This window comes from Mastigoproctus giganteus, chromosome 8, assembly GCF_048544385.1.
Source record: "Mastigoproctus giganteus isolate SK-2022 chromosome 8, ASM4854438v1, whole genome shotgun sequence".
In the NCBI taxonomy this organism is placed as follows: domain Eukaryota; kingdom Metazoa; phylum Arthropoda; class Arachnida; order Uropygi; family Thelyphonidae; genus Mastigoproctus; species Mastigoproctus giganteus.
Window position 1 is genome coordinate 34103709 of NC_143582.1, and position 22371 is coordinate 34126079.

Sequence of the window (22371 nt, forward strand, 5' to 3'; positions counted from 1 at the left end):
GGAGAAGAAAGAAATACAATAGATGAGCGTGTACAGGTATTTGGAATCTTGATGGTTGAAGAAACAAAGAGCGGCAGAGAAATTAGAACAAGGATAACAATGGGTAAAAAAACTTTTGAGGAGCGAAGTATATTATATGGGAGATAAGGAACTGATTTAAGAAAAAGATTGGTACAATGCCTAGTATGACGTGTGGTACTTTATGGAGGAGAGACATAGACATTGAGAATGGAAGCTGTTAGAAGAGTGGAAAGTTTTAAGATGTCGGTATGGAGGAGGATGGAAAAGGTAGATGGGTCGATGAAATAAGGAGGTTTTGAGAAGGGTAGGTGAGAAGAGATGTCTGACTGAAATAATCAGAAAGCGTAAGATAAACTGGATTGGGCATGTGTTGCGAGGTGAAGGGATGAGGATAGAGACCCAGAGAGAGATTGCGGAAAACTATTTAGATGAAATAAGATAGGAGAGTGGATATGGAGAAATGAAGAGGAGGGCTGACGATAGGGGCCTGTGGAGAAACTTGTTGAGTGTATTTCTGAACCTGGCAGAATACCAATAATAATATATATATATATATATTATTCCTATGTCTGCATTGGCAATGAGCAATCCAGTTATGTGGGCGAAGCACAAACATATAAAAAAATATGTTTCTGTCAATGTATCAATATTATCAGATCAGATGATATTATGTTAGCATTGGACCCGCATAGGTGTTTATGGCTTTAACTGTGTTCCCTCCATTCAGCTTTTCTTGAAGCAGGCTTCGAAATTTCTGATGGTATTTTTCGATTAGGCAGGCCTTTATCTCCTTGTGTGGCGCCTCCGTAGCCAGGTGGGCAGGAGCAGCAGTGCGTACCACATGCTTCTTGATTAGACTGGGGTTCGAGCCCGTAAGCCACCAAATACGGAAGATGCAAAAAGGTCAGGGAATGACCACCACACATCCCCGGAGCAATATGGCCTTAGTTGCTAATGCTCTTAAAAACCAAATAACAACAACATCTCCTTGTGCTCTAACTGCTGAGCCTGCATCATATTTGCAGGTCTCTCCCGTAACTAATTTCCCCTGATGCAATCCGTGGGTCTTGCATTTGTCTAGTCCAAATTCCATCCTGATATCATTGCTAAATTCTCCGGTGATCCGGAGTAGCTCTTGGAGTTGTTTCTCGGTTTCTGCATACAGCTTGATGTCATCCAAGTTCATCATGTGGCAGAGGGTGTATACGTTTTTCCTTTGTTCTTTGAGGGTATATACTTTTTTTTTTTTTTTTTTGATTTGGTAGTTGTTGGCGCATCGGCTTCTGTGGCCATATTGCACCTCCCAAGGTTTTTGCAGTACTTTGATCCAAGCCCGAGGCGAGAATCGAACCCGCGACCTTTGGGTTGCCAAGCAGGTACTTTACCCACTCGGCTAGCCCGGTCGGCGAGGGTATATACATACTTGCTGTTGTGAGCATGGTGGATAGCGGGTTGAGTGCAAGACAGAACCATAATGAGTCTGGGCATCTCCCTGAAAGATTCTGTTCCTAATGGAAATCGGTTTGTTTGTGATGTTCTCGACCTTGATGGTGGTTCTCCATTTCGCCATGGTTGTTTCTAGGAAGTTTGTCACTGTCGGACTCATTTTTAGATCTTCAGCGTCTCTGTTAGCCAGTTATGCGGCACGGAGTCGAAGGCCTTTCGGTAATCGAGGTATGCCGGGTAAGCTTGCTCTTTCGGTAATCGAGGTATGCCGGGTAAGCTTGCTCTTTAACTGTGGCATCAATGGTTAATTGCTGTTTGCATCCTTTGCTCATCGGCTAGCATCCCTTCTGCTGTTTGGCCATGATGTTCAGTTATCTTCTTAGTTATTCAGGTGGTCAAGTACTTGTATTTCGTACTTGTACATCGTGGGGAGACATGGGATCGGCCTGTATTTCGCCGAGTTTCTTGTATCTTTGTCTTTAGACTTCAGATACGTGATTCCTTCAGTAAGAAACGCTGGGATTGTCTCTGGAAGACTTATCATCGGAGTGAACTGCTCTGCTAGGTGCTTGTATGTACAAGTAAGCTTCTTGTAACAGTAGCTGTCGGCGTTATCTATTCCTGGAGTTTGCCAGTTGCGGGCCTTTCTGATCGACTGTTGTACTTCTTCCTCCCGAAACTTCCATTCTCTCATCTTCTGCACCTCCCGAAACTTCCATGGTACGTCCACTGAAGCGGAATTCGCGATTCTTTTTATTATTTCAATATGATCCAACTATTATTATTATTATTATTATTATTACAGTCTCCCAGCATGATGGACATGCGTTCGCCCTCGCCAAGGCGGGACTCGAACCCGGGTCTATCACGCTATCAGTCCAGTATCGTAACCACTGAGCCACCGTTCCCCTTTATTATTATTAATAGTAGTCGTAGTAACAGCAGCAGCAACATTATTTATTTCTTATTTTCACTTTCAGGGAATTTAAACATTTATGTATTTTATTCTTGTTATTTAATAATTATTAACAAATATGATCCATCAAATCTGCACAGACCAAGAAACAACAACAATCGACCTACAAATTCAAAACACTCTAGCGGAGCCTGCGAACTTTTGCTAACAAACAGGAGTTCAGGTGGAAGTGGAAAGAATCACGAAAAATATCTTCATCAAAATCGGTTCCGTCGTGATGATAAACTTCCCTTGTTAGAGTTGCGCATTCACTATTATGCGTATGCTAATTATATACACAATTTTATTTTGAAATGCAGCAAACGAAACTGGCAGATCGATATAAACTACCAAAAAAGTACTAGTGCATGCACTTTTTTTATATATTGTCCTCCCGATACTTGTGTGGGTGTTCCATTTAGAATTAGAATTTTGAACATGTTTTTCTGGTGGTTTACGCATATCCAAAATAAAGCATTTGTTTTAGTAACAGAGTTGCCTCGGAAGAAAGCCACAACATTTGTCGCTAAATATCGGACGGAAATTCTCAGTTACCGCAACATCAAAGGAACGGCGGCTAGGGATTTTCCGCCCTCTTTAGCTCTCAGTACGGCTCGTTTGTCAAATCAACCGCTCTTCCAGGAGAATAAGCGGAAGATTGATTGCATTCCTTTAAGATATTATTATAGCTCTCTTAACTGTCATAAAGATTAATGTATTCTTAAGTATAAGTAGATAGATAGATAGATTTTTTTTATTAGCTTTACGAAAAAATACACTTAAAAAGTGAAACATATCCATTTACAATGTATGTACAGTGAACATAAATTCGAAAATAACGTAGATATATTTTAACAGGAAGGTAAATCTATACGCGATTCTTTACAGTTGCTTTCCAAGTAATTCTTGGGACTCTAATCTTAAACACGTGTAAGATTAGAGAGGTCTCGCAACTTCAAAAGATACGTCCTTCTTCATTTGAAACTCTGTTGAAATAGGAAAAGGTTCTTTTCTGATGACCATGAAACTTGAGGAAAATAAAGCCGCGAAGCGTCCTGTATGTGTTTCATGTGGGATCTTTTTCTAAATTTTCAATTGAGGTACCATCTTCCTAATTCTTTTCTGTATGCATGTCAAGTAAACGATGTTATGTAACAGCCTTAGAAGCAATGAATACGATGCTGTATGTAATATATTTTTGTCTGTTCTGTGGTACCATAGTTCTTTTGGATATGAAAATGGTTGCAGGTGAGTTTGGCTTGGTTGTGTAAAGATTTCTGTTGATGTTTTTAATTCCTTGTGCTTATAAGATCTAGAAGTGTTTTTATTTTTTGCTTGATTTTAACAGTCGTGTGGTGTTAGGATATCTCTACTGTTCCTTACTGTTGCCAAGTTTCATGTACAGGAGGAGGATGGTCCGTTAAAGATTCTTTTAGCGCTGCATTACGTCTTGTAAAGTAATGAGTGTTGCGCTAATACAGACCATTCTGAAGACTGCGATGACCCTTCGGTTGCTGTTGCAACTAAGTGATCCATGATGACAGAGTACACGTGCTTCATCTGCAGCGCAGTGTCCCCAATTAAGAACCTTGAAAATATTATGTGGTTTTGCCTTTTAAGGAGAGAGAGAAGCTTTTTTGTTAGAAAAGTAACTAAAAATATCTAACTTTTGTTAGAACAATACGGAGAGGGTAGGAATGTTCTAATGATGGTTATAGTGGATAACTATAATATAGGATCATGCTATTTAAGTTGTAACCTTCTGAATAATTAACAGACTTACAATACATCGTCCTGCTGTATTGAAAGACTGCAAGGTCATATATTATATTAAGTCATGCATTGTGATGTGAAATGCGCAAAAACATATCAACTTTCCACATAGCTAAGTGTTATCCTTGTGTCTTTTCTGTTACGCTTTCTTTATGAGAAAAATGTCTTTAAGTGTGAATTTCAATGCAGAAACAGAACGGAAAACAAAAGAAAAATCAGTGGTATCGGTTCCTACGTGAGGATTGAAACAGCTTTGCTTATATTCGATGACACTCAGATTTCTAAACTAGATTACATATCTCTATTAGTGATAACCCTGACTTCTAGTCTGTCTTGGCATAAGCACATCACTAATATTGATTCCGCTGCATAAAAAAAAAATTGGGTTTTCTCATAAACAGCTACTCACTATGTACAAATCTCAAATCCGCCCTATTATGGAATATTGTTCCCACATCTTAAGCGGTGTCCCCATTACCTCTCTCGGTCTTCTAGACTCCTTTTAAAAGAGGGAAGTTATACTAATTAATGACCCATCACTTACAAAGTCTCTCATAGACGTTCTGTTTCACGATACTAAGTACTATAGGATCTAACACCTTTTCTGTTTGGGGTTTCAAAAAAATGGCAATTGAGGTATAAGATTGATAAATTCAATACGGAAGTAATCCCATAATAGCATACCATTTAGGTAGCATCAAACTCACAGTAGTCGATAATGAATCAAGGATACAGAAAACTGATTGTTGAAAGAAGTGAGGTTTTGTTTTCAGAAATATTTATAAATACTTAAGTCACCACATCTGGAATACTGCATACAGAGTTGGAAAACTTATTTTAGGCAGGACGTAAATCTGTTGGAAAAGGCACAGAGAACAGCAACAAGATTAATTTAGTGAAAAAGAATATTCTTACCAAGAAAAACATGACTTCTGTAAATTGCAACGCCTGGAAAACGAGGAAACATGTATGGACACCTAATCTGAAGCAACACGGACAAAGAGAAACAAACTGAAAAAGTACGATTGCAAAAGAAATATTCGGTAATCTGCCTTAAGCCAGTAAATGATGTTGGAATAAATTTCCACCTTGTGGTTGTGAAGACAGGAAGTTGAATAAATTTCAAGAACAATTGGACAAATTATTAAAAAAGTGTGGGTTTTTTTTTTTTTTTTTTTTGCTGATACTATAAAAAATCTGCTGATGTTTATTTCATATTATTTCAGTTTTCCACCTTCTCTTTAATAAAAATAGAATAATCTTATTTTACGCTTAAAATTCGAAATTTAAGCTTTGCTTATACATATTTTAAATTTCAGTTTCTATTTTTGCATCTAGTCTCGACAACATTTTTGTCGGTTTATATTGGTTATTTTTATTTTTATGGTTCTTCTTGTTAAATTTTAAATAAACTTTCTGAACATTTTCTTGTTTTTTTTTATAGATGGTCCTGCACTTTACATTCATTCTTTTTTATACTCTCTTAGTTTTTATTAACATATCGTGTCAATTTTATAAAGGGCTCTGTGAGCTCTCTACTTGCACACTTAAATTTCATGCAGCCTATCTGATTTCTGGAACAATTAATCTGATTAATTCATAATTTATATGCCTTATATTCATTAATTCAACATAAATGGTTTCATTTTTTTATTAATTTTTCTTTCATATTACAGATCTTTCCGGCTGCATTTTCAGCTAAGTGCTGTGTACACTCGAAATACAGCTTTCAGACTACTAACCACGAATAACCCCTTGAAAACACTGCGAGTGCTGGGGTCTCATTCTTTTTATTTGAGTTCTTTTTGAAATATCGCTGCCTGTTCATATTTAGGCTAATTATTATTAGGTTACATTTAATTAATAGACTATGTTTAAATATACATCAACGATATATATATATATGCATGCATACATACAGGCAACGGTTCAATTATTAAAAATCGTTACATACAAGCAATTGCAGCTAACCTCCTTCTAGTACGTAACGCACAGATATAGTATGTTGAGGGCAATGATATTTATCCTACACACTCTAAGTGTAAAATGCGATTTTCCTCCTCCTTGCTCCTAGCAGAAAACTACATACATGTGCTTCGTCTAAATGCGATGCCACATGGGAATCGTAGCGGGTCGTTTGTTACCCTTCGCTCGTACTCTCATTTCTGTTTACTGCAAAGAGAAAGAAAACGCACATGCCTTATCAATGCAATTGGATTTTTTTTTATCTCTGTATCTTTACAAAATACAACAGAACTACTCACACATGAATGTGAGTGGGTGGGGTCGGCAGAAAAAGAGAAGGAGACGGGTAAATAAGAAAAGAGAAGAATTTCACTACTCTTCAGATAAACGTTTACCCAGATGCAGCCTCTTAATATCGACTGGAGATTTTCAGTACCCATTCACCCACATTTCAATAATTAATTCACATCATTAGGGTGCTTCTGTTTAGATTATTGACACAATAAAACTAAACAGCCTATAACTGTTAGATTTTAATTGAAAATAGTTATATTAAAAAGGAAGGAAGTTTCGTGACGGATACTATTTGATTCTCACTGTAACTCATTCTGTACGTGCTCCACGGCAGTATAATGGCTTGGTCACGTCTCTTATTTCGAAAGATCTAGATTCGATTTCCGTCACTAGACCGGAGTTCAGTAGAGTGATTCCCTTCAGTGAACCGAAGAACAAACTTCTAAAAGCATTACAAGTTCATTTTGCAACTAATCGATTAATGACGCGGTGGGCAAATTTGTTAACCTCTGGCTGAGGAGAAGTCACTTCTGCCGGCAACTATTTTACGCCTCTCGAAACAGGCAAAGTGATCATGAGCATGTGTTGTCTTTTGTACGGCGGCACCTAAACGTTAGGTCAACTCTGCCATGGTACACTGTGATGAATACAGAACTCTGTAAAATGGCCTGATATAAGTATGGTGTTATGTCCGCGAAGTGTGTGTCTTGTTCTGTTATTTTGTTGTTTCTGGCCACTTAGGTACTAGGGAGCAGCGATCACTAGGATGGCTGCTCCCTAGTACCCGTCCACGCCACAAGGAGGCGGGACCAAAACAATACGCGTGCTGCTAAAGGAAAGAGACAGGTAAGTATCCCGCATCCACTGGAGGCAAAATCAATGGTCACCAAAACACGCGCAATTTGCAAATACCATATACTGACGGTTCATGGTTACCACGGCGTTTACACAAAATAGCTTCACCCAACTCAGCCAACACGTGCACTGTATCCAGTTCGTTCGAATTGTTCATGAATTGACGATTTCGGCTATCGATCTCTATAAATAGTATATAAACAAACAAAATGTTTATATCTGTATTAAAAATGAACTTTTTCACAGTCTAATAGATCACGCATTTTCCCTGTGCAGTCTTTATACTCAACAAGGCAACACGTCATTACCCCCCATCACAGTTTTCTTTGTATCTATTTGCATTTATCCGCGTTAATTTGGATTTATTCTGTCTGTCTGTGACTGTCTTAATACAAAGGTTCGTTTTTTTGCCAGTGTATGTACTTTATATGCTTACAAAAGGAATTATGTTGCACGATGACGTGCATGATAAATCATGTGCCTGGTGGCATCTCAGCTCTCATGATTTGTTACTATTTGCCATAAGGGTAAGCCATAGATTGCGTACCCTTCTGTGTATCCCACGAGGACAGACAAAGTCTGAAGACTAAACCAGTGAAAAACTGAAAACAGGAAACACAGAGATACGATAGCTGCGCGCCTCCGTAGCCAGGTGGGAAGGAGCAGCAGTGCGTAGTACACGCTTCTTGATTAAACCGGGGTTCGAGCCCGTCACCACCAAATACGGAGGATGCGGAAAGATCAAGGGAATGACCGCCGCATATTCCCGGAGCAATATGGCCTTAGTTGCTAATGCTCCTAAAAACCAAACAACAACAACGAACGATCCGATAGCAAGCATACACAAATACCATTATTTTGATTTTAGGCTTAAATGCTGGAACGGCCATTAGCTAGAAGGATTTTATGTATTCTTTACTTATAAATAACATCTGACATTCAGAGAAAAACAAAAACTAACTAAACACAATGGTTGGTAGTAATAATCAGTGCTACCAGATGGCGCTTTCCATACAATTAACTTTCTCCAAGTGACGTCGCGCAGTTTGAAAACCTCAGCAGAGCAAGAATTATTGAACAACTTGGAGAGACTTTATTGAATTAGCAGGAGCGAGCGGACTGAATACGTCAGGAGTAATAGCAGCAGTCTCCTCTGAATGTCTCCAGACGCCCATACCTCCACAAAACAGGTGGGCCCAGAACACTTTCTGATGTAACTTGAAACCAGATGTTACCACGAAGAAAGGAAAATTCCAATAGAAATTAAAATACAGTATATACAAAAAAGCTGTGATGGAATTATAACAAATCCTACTATCGGTCTAATCTGTAAAGATTCCGTAAATTAATGTAAAATTGAAATTAGTGAAAACCCAAGGATAATTGAGAAATAATACTGAAAATCAGTTGGGGTTTAAAAGGACTACTTCAAACCAGTGTCATATGGTTCTTTTTAATAATATGTTGCTGTTGGCATATTCAATTTATGGATGACCATGCATTATCTCACAGATACAGTACTTCCCATTTGAGCACCTTGACAGAGATATATGTTTTATTTTTATTTGTTTGTTTGTCACCCATTATCGCTGCAAAAGCTTCAAGCAGAATAAATTATATGAAGTTTTTCTAGTCTCCAGCAGGATTCGAACTCAGACCTCTACAAACGAGACACTAATGTAGAAAAACAATATAATGTCAAGGAGGACAGGCGAGCAGGAATAAAGAACAAATCAGAGATCAGCTAGAAAAACAAAATTGACGAGGACTGTCATCTGGAAACTTAACAATCAAAATGACATTATACTCGAGGTGCTGGGAAGGCATCAAGTCAGGTAGAAATCAGACAATACAGGAAAGTTTGGAAATTAATCCTTTAAGAAGGGAGAAGTTGTTGTTGTTTTTTTGCGCCAAAGAAACTAAGGCTATGAGGTGCTAGCGCATTGTGCCCGGAAACTGCTGTACACGTTAGTTGGTTTGCATGTTTTATTTGGATGAAAAGACTTAGTGTCCGGGAAGGAACCATGAACCTCATCCGAGACCAGCTGACTCGTTCAAGTGTGAAAAAAAAAAAAGAGCACTTAAAATTCTCCCATCTTGATAGGTTCGAATCCAAGCCTTTTCCATACAGTGGGAAAGGACAATAATCTTGACCAATGCACTACCCACAAAGGGTGAGGAAGCGCATGCTTGAAAGTGTCACTTAAGGAGAGATTAAACTGTCAAACAATAAATGATAACAACAAGAATTTGTTGAGACTTTACAGTTATTTTATTATATAGACAAGTTTATTTTAATCATAATTGCTCTTCAGCAGGTAATTCTGTTAACAATTCACCTCAGCAAGTAATAACATACACGGACAGGGTAGCAGTGAAGAAAATACAGAGTTCCACCTTGTATCAGGCTTGTGTTACTACTTATTTATAGTGGGTTGGGTGATATTTTGATGGTTGGTAATTTAAGCAGAAGTAAGAAAATAGAGGAGTTCATCGTTATAATAGCAGGTTTTTGTAGAGTTTAGGCGCATCAGCAACTTAGCCCATATTGTTGAGCCATATATATATATATATATTATGTCTGTAAATTGCGTGTATTATGTCGAGATGTGCAATGCACGCTAATCAAAAAAAAAAATCTTGAATCAGAATGACCCACAAGGGTGTGGTAGCAGGACTAGAGAACCTCAAGCAGTGTTTTTAATGAACGCAGTTTTTATCAACGTCCTCCCCTAAACTATACGGAAAAGACCCGAGTTGAAATCCCGTCAATGACCCAAGGAATTTTTATGGGTCGCTTTCACAACGTGGCTGTGTTAGCCGGTCTCAGGCAAGGATCGCATGTTTTTTCCGCCGGAAACTCAGGTTTTCCGTCAGGAAAAAAGCAAATTGATCAAAGAATACACGCAATTTACAGACATATTATATACGGAACAATATGCTCTAAGTTGTTGATGCGCCTAAAACGCTCTAACAACAACATATAATCAACAGGGAAACCGTAGAGCAGAGAGCAGCGGAGCCTTTACATGTGAGGAAAGGTAACAAATCAAGATAGAAATGATTAGATGTGAAGCTTACAGAAAGCACAATTCATATTTTTACATGAACACATGTTTCTTAAATGAATTTACCTGTATGACTACGAAATCAGTTTCTTTTATCATTTTTGTAAATATTTTATGTTGGTGTAGCAAAAGCCTGGGAATTACTCGCATCATACGCTAATGCTAATACTAAATAAAAATATCAGGAAAAACGAAAACGCTATTTTACTATATGTGCAAGTGCTTTTACTGTGGTATTATTATATCAGCAGCAGTTTTTACATAAAAGTTACCAGTGATAAGAGTCTACTCCATTTCAGTTTAAAAAAAAATAAATAAATAATAATAATAATAATAATAAACAGTTTTATCACGAGATGGCAGCACTACATATGCAAATACTGCCTGTCGCTACAAAAACAGTACAGTATCTAAGATTGTACTGATGTAACTGAGGTATTATTAGAATATTTTTGCCTATATTTAACTTAACGCAGTTAATTTATTTTAAAATGATAAAATGGTTCTTTTACATTTTTAGAATGCCCCCCAGCAGAGGATGGAATGGCGCGGTTTGGTTGTCCATCTGCCGACAGGATGGGTCGGTATCGCTGTATAGATGACCATGTCCTTTGCGACGGTTTTATAGATTGTCCGAACGCCGAAGATGAGGATAGGATGTCCTGTATGTTTTACAAAACTGTAAGTATCAGCCGCTCTTAATACATTTTATCATCAAAACTTGCGATACGTTGGTATCCTTTTATGATTACAATGTTAAAATAATATTTACTGAATTTTTTCCATTGTTTATTGCGAACGTATTTGTCCTGCCATCTAGTGATAAACAATACAGATAATCATCTTTAAAATTACTTTTTGCCTACGTCGTGAAACAGAATTAAATGTTAAAAAGGAATAACTGAAACAAGCAAATGTTCGTATGCTGGGAAATGTGAAATTAATAAAGCTAAATTATTAACGGTGAGCATTTCTTTTTTCCTCAGAAATGCATTTGAGTCATTGATTATATCTGCGTTCTATATCTCCCCGCAAATCTCATCACAACAAAAGGAGGCTCAGCGGACGAATATGAATGTTTTGCTCATTTTACTTTAACATTTCTGACTTATTTAGATCGAACTTGTAAGTTAAAAATAACGATATAAAGTGAATGTAAACTGATATAGAAATATGAACGAAATATATTTAAAGAAATATATGTATTAATTATAATAAATATATATAAATATAATTAAATAGCTTCCTATTAAAATTAATATAGTAAAATATTAAAAAGTAAAATCGAAACCTTTCTATTTCAATAAAACGTTTTACTGTGAAAGAGTGCTGTACAAGCCCTCGTGGCTTGTACAGCACTCTTTGAAAGAGTACTGTGAAAGAGTGCTGTACAGTTGGCAGAATCACCGTATTCCCCAAACCGCGTGGAAAAGACCTGAGTTCGAGTAGCGCTGATGACGTGAGGAATTTTTTATGGGCCATTTTCACAACATGAGTGAGTCAGTAGATGTCAGGAGAGGATAGCATGGTTTTTTCTCCTGGCAACTATGTTTTTTCGTCCAGCAAACAGAAAATCGACCACAGAACGCACATGCAATTTTTACAAACAGCATATAAGGAGCAATGTGGCCTTAGTCGCAAATGCTCCTAAAATCCAATTACTACTATTACTACTGTAAAAATTGGGGCTGTGTGGCATAGAGGGAAAGAGTTACTGCTATATATAAAGGGATGGTTGGGTTTCAGGTGACAGTAGTTATTAATAGCCATTCCTCTTCATAGAAAAAAGTTTATTGGTGTCCCACAGGGTTCCGTGCAGGGCCCTTATACTTTTTTCGTATTTATTTTAAATAAATATTAAACATGATTAATAAATATTGATGTAGGCATATCAAGTATAATGTCTACGTTTTCTGATGATACAAAGATGGATAGGGTGAATAATAACAATAATTAGGGTATGTTGTCCTAATAAGACCAAGATAAATTAGGCGTATGGCCTGATAAATGGCAACAAAGGTTTAATAATGAAAAATAAAAGGTACTACATTTTGAAAAAAATAATCCTAGAGTAACAGACCATTTGAGTGGTATAAAACTCAAGTTAGCCTCTTCATAGAAAAAAGTTTATTGGTGTCCCACAGGGTTCCGTGCAGGGCCCTTATACTTTTTTCGTATTTATTTTAAATAAATATTAAACATGATTAATAAATATTGATGTAGGCATATCAAGTATAATGTCTAAGTTTTCTGATGATACAAAGATGGATAGGGTGAATAATAACAATAATTAGGGTATGTTGTCCTAATAAGACCAAGATAAATTAGGCGTATGGCCTGATAAATGGCAACAAAGGTTTAATAATGAAAAATAAAAGGTACTACATTTTGAAAAAAATAATCCTAGAGTAACAGACCATTTGAGTGGTATAAAACTCAAGTTAGCGGAGAATGGCAATAACTTATGGATAACTGCACAGTCCAAATGATGTTCTTGAGCAGATAGTCTACTAGGAGCTAGTGGGGATCTTTCAATAATATACATGAATTTTGGTAGCAGTAACACAAGAGATTAATTAAGGCAATGACTAGGCCGAATTTTGAATACTGCAGACGGTGGCGCGTTATCCTATAGGCAAAAAAGACCCGATCAGAGGGGGGGGGGAATCACTGTTTCAAAAACTCATTGCTGTTTTTTACTAATATTTTAAGAATTTTATCGGAAACTGAACTTACCTGCCAAGGTCAATGAACTTTACTCGAAGATTAATTTGAAAATTACGTTTTTTTTGGTTTTTTTTTTTTTTTTTTTTTTTTTTTTCAAAAATGGTTTTATCGATGTTGATGAAATTTTATATTTAGTTCTTATGTCCTATAATTTGTATGTTTATGTTTTATTGTCACAGTAAAATGAAATTGAAAATGTTCTTTATTAGTTTTTTCTTTAGATGGCAAATTCCATTTTGCCTTGGGGCTCCATGAAGGTATAACGCGCCACTGGCTGCAGACAAGCTTGGAAGCCCCATTTTAGGAAAGGCTGTTGATGTTTCGGAAAGAATGCAAAAAAGATCAGCAAGATTAGTCGGGACACAAAAGGGCTCTCACCACATCAGTTCTCTAAATTGCAGCATGTGAAAATCGGGTATCTCCGAGACCTGATTGAAGAGCTTAAGACTTCAAATGGATTGAGTAAAATAAATGCTGATGGCATCCTTACTCTTTCTATGCCGACGCACGTAAGGGGCATATATTTAAATTGGAAATTGATGAGGTTGGCATAGGTGTGCAGTAATTTTCCTTCAGATGGTAAATGATTGCTGAAGTTGTTGTGGAAATGGGTAGATTATCTGTAAATTGTCGTGAAAGTGGACAGTTTGGATAAATTTAAAGAAGGATTATACAAACAACAATGGACAACAAAAGCTCAGTTTCTGATTTTTTTTTATCCCAATTTGTATATAGTACAGCCATAGTTTCATCCCAATAATTGATGAACTTAATCTAAATTTGAAGTAAGATACTACGTAGAATCCACAGAATTACAAAACAATACTAGTCATTCGTTAAAGTTTTTAATGAAATTGTAACAAGTATTAAAATAAATGGTGTAAAAATGAAGTAATTTTTTTGTTCGCTTTTTGCTTGTTTGTTACGATCAGAAGACTGATCAATGTCCAGCAATAGTTATGCCAGAACACTAAGCTTTCACCTTGCATGGTGATGGTAACGTTTCTCTCTCGTAATCATATCTAGAAGAAAACATTCACGGTGTTCATCACTATTGCGTCCAGTTTTATCTGCAAAAAAAGCCTAAATGAAGGAAGTGCATTTTTCGAGTGGTATTGCAGTAGAGATTTCAGTAGGGTTGAAGTAAATTCTCAATCAAGGTTTTATAATTCCCTGCTCTGTTGCTGCCTGCCCAAAAAATATTCACAAACTTTCTTGAAGGATTTCGAACATTTCAGTTCCTGAATATATGTTGCAGTAATTTTGCAACATATTTTAGGAGCTCACTTCCGATCATTTAATCTGCTGCCAAACAAACCGCATTACGTAAAAAAAAACAGAATTTGGTCAATTAATGGACATCAATTTTTACAAATTAATTGACGTCAATTGATGCCATAAACTATAAAAATTGCACGAGTTTACTAACTCTTGAAAGTTTGCTATATATATATATATATATATATATATATATATATATATATATATATATATATATATATATCCGTCTGACATCACAGGAGTAAACTGGGAAAGAATATTCTAGAAACTGCCGGACGATCTAAAAAAACTCCTGCTTTTAGAATTTCTCAATCAGCAATTCAACCAATATGAAGAGATAGACCAAAATCTAAATAAGTTATAACTTAAATATAAAATATCTTGTGAACTGAGGGTGCTATGAAAAAAGGACTACAAATTCAAAATTTGCTTAAAGTACATCACAGTTCAAAATAAATTTTTTTTCATTGTTGCTCAGTGTTATTAGAAGGGGTTGTCGTTTGTTGTATGGTTTTAGGTGCATCAGCAAATTAGACCATATTGCACCATATATATTTTGTCTGTAAATTGCTTGTGTTCTATAGTTCATTTCGGTTTGCTGGACTTCAGCAGCACAGGTTTTGAGACCATGTAGAGAAATACTATCAGGACCTGGAGCTTTCTTGGCATCAAACTCGTTCAAAATTCTTCTGGCATCCTTTTGACAGAAGACCAAAGGAGGAATTGAGTGGAGTGTACTGGGAATGGTATGAGGTAGTTTACCAAGATTGCCAATATAAGAGTAAGAAGAAGAGTATGATGCTAGTACGTCGGCTTTATCTTTAGCTCAGGAGGCAACAGAACCATCACGTTTTAACAGAAGTGGGAGTACATTTGGGAAAAAGTTGCGGCCAGCATCTTTGCTTAGAAACCAGAATGCTCAACTACCGTTTAGACAAGAAGCAAGTTTTTTGTACTCTTAACCTGTTCAAGATCTAGTTTGAACTGATTAATAACCACTTTACAATTGTTGCGAGCTTTAATGAAGGCAGAAAATGAACCTTGGACGCCAGCCAATTTCGATATGCAACATTCTTATCTTGAACAGCATTAGTACAGCCATTCGAAAACCAAGGTTTAGTAAAGGACGAGATTTTAAGGTGGAGTGTGGAATAAATGATTTCATCTCTGCAAGGATATTCAAATTATTTTATTTTAGTCACCCAGTTTCTTCTATATACCCATTTGTGTAATGTGTCTGTAAATTGCGTGTGTTCTCTGGTCGATTTGCTTATTTTTCTGTACGAAAAAACCCCAGTTTCTGAGGAAAAAACCTTGCTATCTACGCCTGAGACTGACTAACTCAGCCACGGAGTGAAAAACCCATTAAAGTTCCTCGCGTCACCGACGGGAATTCGAACCCGGGCAATTTCCCACTTGGTGTGGGGGAGAACGGTGATGATACAACTGTGTTACCCGGATAGACATCTCTACAAGGATAATTTCCGTGACACGACCTGAGTAACTATTGACATCAGAAGATTTAAAACAGTAATCCAACCAAGGAATAGGAAAATAGAAATCTTGCAGACCATCCCATTTCGCATTCTTGTAATGCCAAAACAACACGCCAATGCCAGAACGTCCACGAAAGAAATCGCACAGAAAATAATTAGAACAGTTGAGATGAGCAGTGGTTGAAGTAACCGATATTTGGGATTCTGTCAGAAAAAGTAAGTAGGGCATAGCAGACCGCAGGTGGAAATGGACATCAATGAGATTGGTATTGAGACCACTTATTTGTGAAATGAGAAAGTTTTTGTTAGGATTAGATCTTTTCGCAGTTAAGTTTATTGTCTTAGTTTCACTGTTCATGATGTATTCGGTAGCAAAATAAAAGTAGGGGGGACATGTATGAAGTAATGAGTTTTAGATATGGTACACACACACACACACACACACACACACACACACACACACACACACACACACACACACACACACACACACACACACACACACACACACACAGTAAGAATATACCCAGCTCCTTAACATAACGTGGCCTCGATAATGCTCCAGCATGCACACTACTTGGACTGATTCCAGTCACTGTCTGGAAGAGCAGAGGCAGTGAGATTATACACGACTGATCTGAATGGCTCCTAAAGAGCTCCCAATAGGTTCGGTACGATTGACAGTCTAGCTGCCGGTCTGCGAACATCGTTTTATAGCTGTACCCTCGAAATGTAAGAAGATTGGAAATCGAATGATGGCCATGGTAGCCACAAAAGCCATCACTCATACTGGATAATGGAAGTGACAGGGTTGCCAGAGCTTTGATTTGGAAACTAAAGTTTCACATAGGTTTCACCCCTTCGAACCTCGAATAAACGTGGTGGTACTGCACCGGTTGATGAGAGTAATCTACCACCTAGCAATGCCTGGTAACAGAGGGGGAATTTTCCTCTCTGTGTGGTGTGGATGCCACACCTTGACATTATCTTACTTTGGCTCACATTATGCTAGGTGCAGTATTTCAGGCTCTTCACACGAGGGTTACTAACAGTTCCACCATCACGAAGGTGCAAGCAAAGGATTTGGTTATCATAGAAAAGCCGGGCTTCACCGAAATTCGGTCCATTTGACTCACAAATGTGGCCCTGAATATCAGTTCCACCAGAGTTTTTGACTACCGAGTAGCAAGCCATAGCTTTTCATACTTAGAAGAATGTCTGTGACAACCCTCAAGGACAAATTTTCAAGACTTTGTCTTTTATAGTCAATGTGATCAGCCCGAATCAACAATCAGATATAGCCACCCATCACTGTTTCATTCCACCTTCCTTCTTACCTCTTCCCCATTGAATCTTTCCCATAGTCTTCACTAACGTCACCCACATTTATTCTGAAGAAATCCAGATAATAGAGCAAGCACTGGAATTTGATTGACATTCTGCATTCCATTTTTCCGTAATTTTCCATCAATTTGTCAACTAGTTCCCTTTTAATTTTCACTATTAATATTACCAAGAAAGCCATTCACTACAAAGCGAAACGACTGTTTGGCATTTCATTCAGCATCATTCATTCTGTCTTCCATGTCCTGTGAAGACAACAACTGCTTAACTTGAGGACTAATATGCCACATTTCACTTTTGCATCAGACAATTTTAGAAACATCGACTGTATATATCTGAAATTGAGTGATGGCAGCAGGGCTTTGTTTCTAGGAACGAAGAGATTGTTTCCTATATTATGTGCGCCAGACTGCAACTGAATTTTGGCAGACCATTCTGTTCTCCTGCAGTGCAGATTTACTGCCCCACTGTCCGAGAGCCAGAAAAAGCAATGGAACGTAGTGAAACCACCTTGCAAACTCAGAAGGAATTATATCATCTTGAAGTCCCTACAGACGTCCCATTTGTGATGGTCATAATTGGTCTTCTCTACCATTTCCCTAGCCTTTAATATGAACAGAATTCAAACAGCAATAGTTGTGCCTCAGTTTGAACTTCATTGGGTACAATATTGCCTATGAGAAACAAGAATTGATGGATGGATGTATATTCCCAATTTGAAACAACACAGCTTTCAAACTTTCATTTTAATTTGTCTATGAAAATTCGTCACTCTTCTGTATTGCGACCAATACTAATTTCTTCATAAAGACCAATCAAATCAAAACAGTATCACAGGAATTCTGCAATATGTCAAAATGTGCATAGGCGACATGTCTTTTTCTGTGTAGAAGTCTTGCAGCTGGAATCCAGAAAATTCGATATGTTGACAGGAGCTCTACATTGCAATTGGTTCTACCCAAATTACTCACTAAATCTTCCGTTATTGTTGAGTGGAGAATTATGATGCTTTACTTTAAAGTAAAGGTTTCTGTGGTGTAATCCTAATTATCCTGTACACCAGATTCTTCGCTGAACACCGAATGTTTCTGTGGGAGATGGACTAAGAACTGGCACTTCTTCATTGTGTGACACTGGATTTACTGATTGTTGTAGCGTTTTAGCCGCATCAGCAACTTAAGCCATATTGCACCATATATAATATCGTTGCAAATTGCGTATGTTCTGTGGTCGATTTGCTGTTTGCTGAAAGAAAAACCCGAGTTTTCTGGAGAAAAAAACATGTTAACCTCACCTCAGACCGACTAACTCAGCCACGTTGTAAAAAAGATCCATAAAAGTTCCTCGCATCATTAACGGAATTCGAACTGAGGTCTTTTTCACCCGATCAGCTGTGCTACCCACGAGGCCGACATTTTAAACTTTCATATATCCACCCTACAAAAGTGCAGTCGTCATGATAATGGTTTGTTGGCTCTCCGTATTCGAAGTATAGCAAAAGGCATACACTTGCGACTCACAAAATATCTCTCTAATGTTAAACTGCAACTCCGCAGCAAAATTAAGGTGCCCACAAATCTTGATAACCCACAGGTATTCCAAAATAGGCTTCATATGCAATGCATAAATTGGAGCCACCAATGATATTATTTTTCACCTACTTCAGACCTATAATATCCACAAAAATAGCAGGTCGAGTCGATCGCATTAGCTGTCCATCCTCTCTAATAATTTGTCAGGTTCTTCACTGAATTTATTCAAACTACCCACTTCCATAACAACAGATGGAAGTTTGTTCCAACAATCAACCACTAACTGGGTGAAGCCACCAAACTTCCGTACATCTGTCTTGCAACCTCCTACTTTAATTTGAATGCCTCATGCGTGTAGTCTGAGCTTGATCAATCCATTCAAAGCTTTGAACATCTCAAGCAGATCGCCTCGAAGGTTTCTAAACGCTACAATTTGCAGAACTCTGTAGCCTTTCTTGGTAAGAGCACATTTTTGTTCCCTTCTCTGCACCCGTTCCAGATGATCTACATCCTTTTTAAAGTGAGGCCTCTAAGCATGCATGCAGTACTCAAGATTCGGCCCAACCATTGCCTTGCACAATGGGGTAATCACCTCATTATCCCTGCTATCAAATTCCTATGTCATTGACAAAACCCTATAAGATGCCCTGACATCTTGTCTGCATTGTTCAGAGCTTCACATCTGACTGCACAATTATCCACAGGTTTTTTCATTTTCCACTACCCTGAGGGTAATACTGTACTACACAGTTGGTACGAAATTGTGGGATTACCCGTATGCAGTACCTTGCATTTGTCAATGTTAAACTTCAACTGCCATTTCCCAGCCCATCTGCCTAATTATTTTAGAACTTGTTGCAGTACAGTTCCTATATTACTGTCATTAACCATTCTGCCGACCTTCGTATCATCTGCAAACTTAGACATTCACCCTGATATACCTTCATCAATATCATTAATAAAAATAGAAAACAACAATGGGCCCAACACCGAAATCTTGGGGACCCCACTAATAACAATAGTCCATGAAGAGCAATGTCTATTGATTACCATTCTCTGTCTTCTCCCACTCAATCATCTATCTATAGCAACAATTTGCCCTTAATGCCCCCAATTTGTACAAGAGTCTGTTATCTGCAACAGTATCAAATGCCTTTGTGAAATCCAAGTATGTGATATCAAAATTATTTTTTGCAGACAGTTTCTTTTTGTTTCTGCATCAAAGTACACAATCAAATTGGTCAGACAAGACAGCCACCTAACAAATCCATGCCATGACTGCAGTATAACTGCATTCCTTTTTAGATGGCCCTGCATTACTTCTTTAACCAGAGATTCCATTTTTTTTTCTCTGAAAAAGAAGTCAAGCTAACAGGTCTGCAGTTATGCATGTCATCTTTTAATCCCCTTTGTGAACTGCAGATGCACATCTCTAACCCATAGAGACTTCCCATGAATTTAAAAATGTTCTCGTAATTTTGGCTGTTTGCTTACCTCCTTTTCTGTCTTCATTAATACGAGGGATGATCATTTAATTCGCGAACTGACGCAAAAAATAAAATAAAAAATAAAATTATTATACGTTAGGGTCACCTGTAATTCATTGCATAAACCCGCATTTTGTGTCTGTAAATTGCGTGTGTTCTCTGGTCGATTTACCTGTTTTGCTGGACGAAAAACCCCAGTTTCTGGGGGGAAAACCTTGTTGTCTGCGCCTGAGACCGACTAATTCAGCCACGGAGTAAAAAAAAAAAAAAAATGAAATTACTCGCGTCATCGATGGGATTCGACCTATCGGGCCTTTTCCACCCGGTGTGGAGAAGACAGTGACGATACCACTATGCTAACCGCGTAGAATGCGAACTGGTGTAAGATCTTATCTTAATTGTGATCTGGATCTTCTGTGGATTTCTCCTTCTCGAAATACTCTCCCTTGAATTTACACACTTTTGCTACTGTCGTACCGACGCATGAAATACTTCTGGCAAGCCATTTTTGAAAGACTGCGAAGTGCTTCCGTTGTGGCCCTGAGAGCATCGTTGTGTCGGAAGCGAAACGCTTGCCTTTCAGAGCTTTCTTCAGACGTGGAAACATGAAGAAATCACACGGGGCTAAGTACAGTGAATAAGGGGGATGTTACAGAACCTTGGCACCTATGGAAGTGACCATTGCCTGCACAATATTACCCGTATGGGGCCTGGCATTGTCTTGAGGGAGAAACTACTTCACACCGGAAAGTTCGGTCACACTGGAATATGGCCGTCCAACCAAGACACTCATTACCATAGGCTTCACCTCTAACTGTTTCCGATGTATTTAAGCCACGTCTGATACAATAACGAACCCCATATCGCTGTTTAATCTGTACGTTTGACATGACGCTTGCTTCAAAAGGATAGTCAGTCACACACGGCTAAAAAAATCTCTTCACGCAACACTAGCTCGACAAGTTGTGGCATGCGCACACAGTCTGCTCAGTAGCGATCACGGAGAGCGCCTCTAGCGGCAATTATGAAATGTTCGCGCGGTAAAGATAAAATCTTGCACTAGTCCGCAAATTAAATGATCACACCTTCGTATTATTGGATAAATGTCAACCACCCCAGACGCCTTTTTTTTTTACGTTAAGCTACAAAAATTTCTCTTCCACTTTCCTTTCAGTTATCACAGATTTATATAGCTCCCTGTTAAATTTTGATGAACTTCTGGAATTTCCCTCCCTAAAGAACATGTCATGAGTGAATGTAGACGCAAAATACCTATTCAGTTTATTAACAATCTGAGAATTATCATTAACAGTTAAACCATCGACATCAATTGGACCAATGTGATTCAACCCCTTCCTTCTACTGTTAATATAAATAAAGAAGACTGCTGCTTTTCTTGACATTCTTTGCCAGAAACCTCTCGTAATCTGCCTTAACTTGCTTCCTTTGCGAAGTGATTAAAGACTAATTTATATCTACCATAGGCTTGTGTATCACCTGATAATTTATATTCATCCCATACACCTTTCTTCTCTGGCACAAATATCCTTGGTTTATCTGACATACAGATAGGCCTAAGCCTGGAACGGTGTTTCTTAATTGGAATGAAAAGCCAAGTAGCGTCTGCGATTACTTTCCAGAATGTTCCAGAATTTATAATTTGCTGCTAGTAACATCATCAGATGGTCCCACAATACAGAATTTAAAATTTGTCTCTGAGCAGTATAGTAACCTTACGAAAGCAAAAGCCCTTTCCTTTATCCCTGGTCCTTGAGGTTGTCACAGACATTCTCTAAGATATGCCAGACAAGCTGCGCTTGCTACCTGGGAGTCTAAAACGCTGATGGAACTGATATTTGGGTGACACTGAAGCCAAGTGGACCCAATTTCGGCGAAGTCCGGACAGACTGTGACAGCCAAATCCTCTGCTTGCACCTTCACGATGGTGGGACTGTTAGTAATCCTGGGTATAACCTCCATGCACAAGTACATGGTTGGTGACCAGCCAGGTGTAAACCAACGTAAGCAGGGGGTCGAGATGTGGCGCCCACACCACATGTAAGAATGCCGCCCTTCTATGTTACCAGGCAGTACTAGGTGGTAGATGACTCTAATCAACCGGTGAAA

At 38.0% G+C, this 22371-nt stretch overlaps 1 protein-coding gene across 1 annotated transcript in view; it reads left to right on the forward strand.

Annotated features, from left to right (window-relative positions):
• Positions 1-22371, forward strand: part of LOC150081431 (uncharacterized) — a 248933-nt gene that overhangs the window by 143898 nt on the left and 82664 nt on the right. The window contains exon 2 of the mRNA XM_090379292.1: positions 10898-11058. Coding sequence (XP_090235418.1) covers positions 10898-11058 — 161 coding nt within the window. The remainder of the gene's footprint in view (positions 1-10897; positions 11059-22371) is intronic.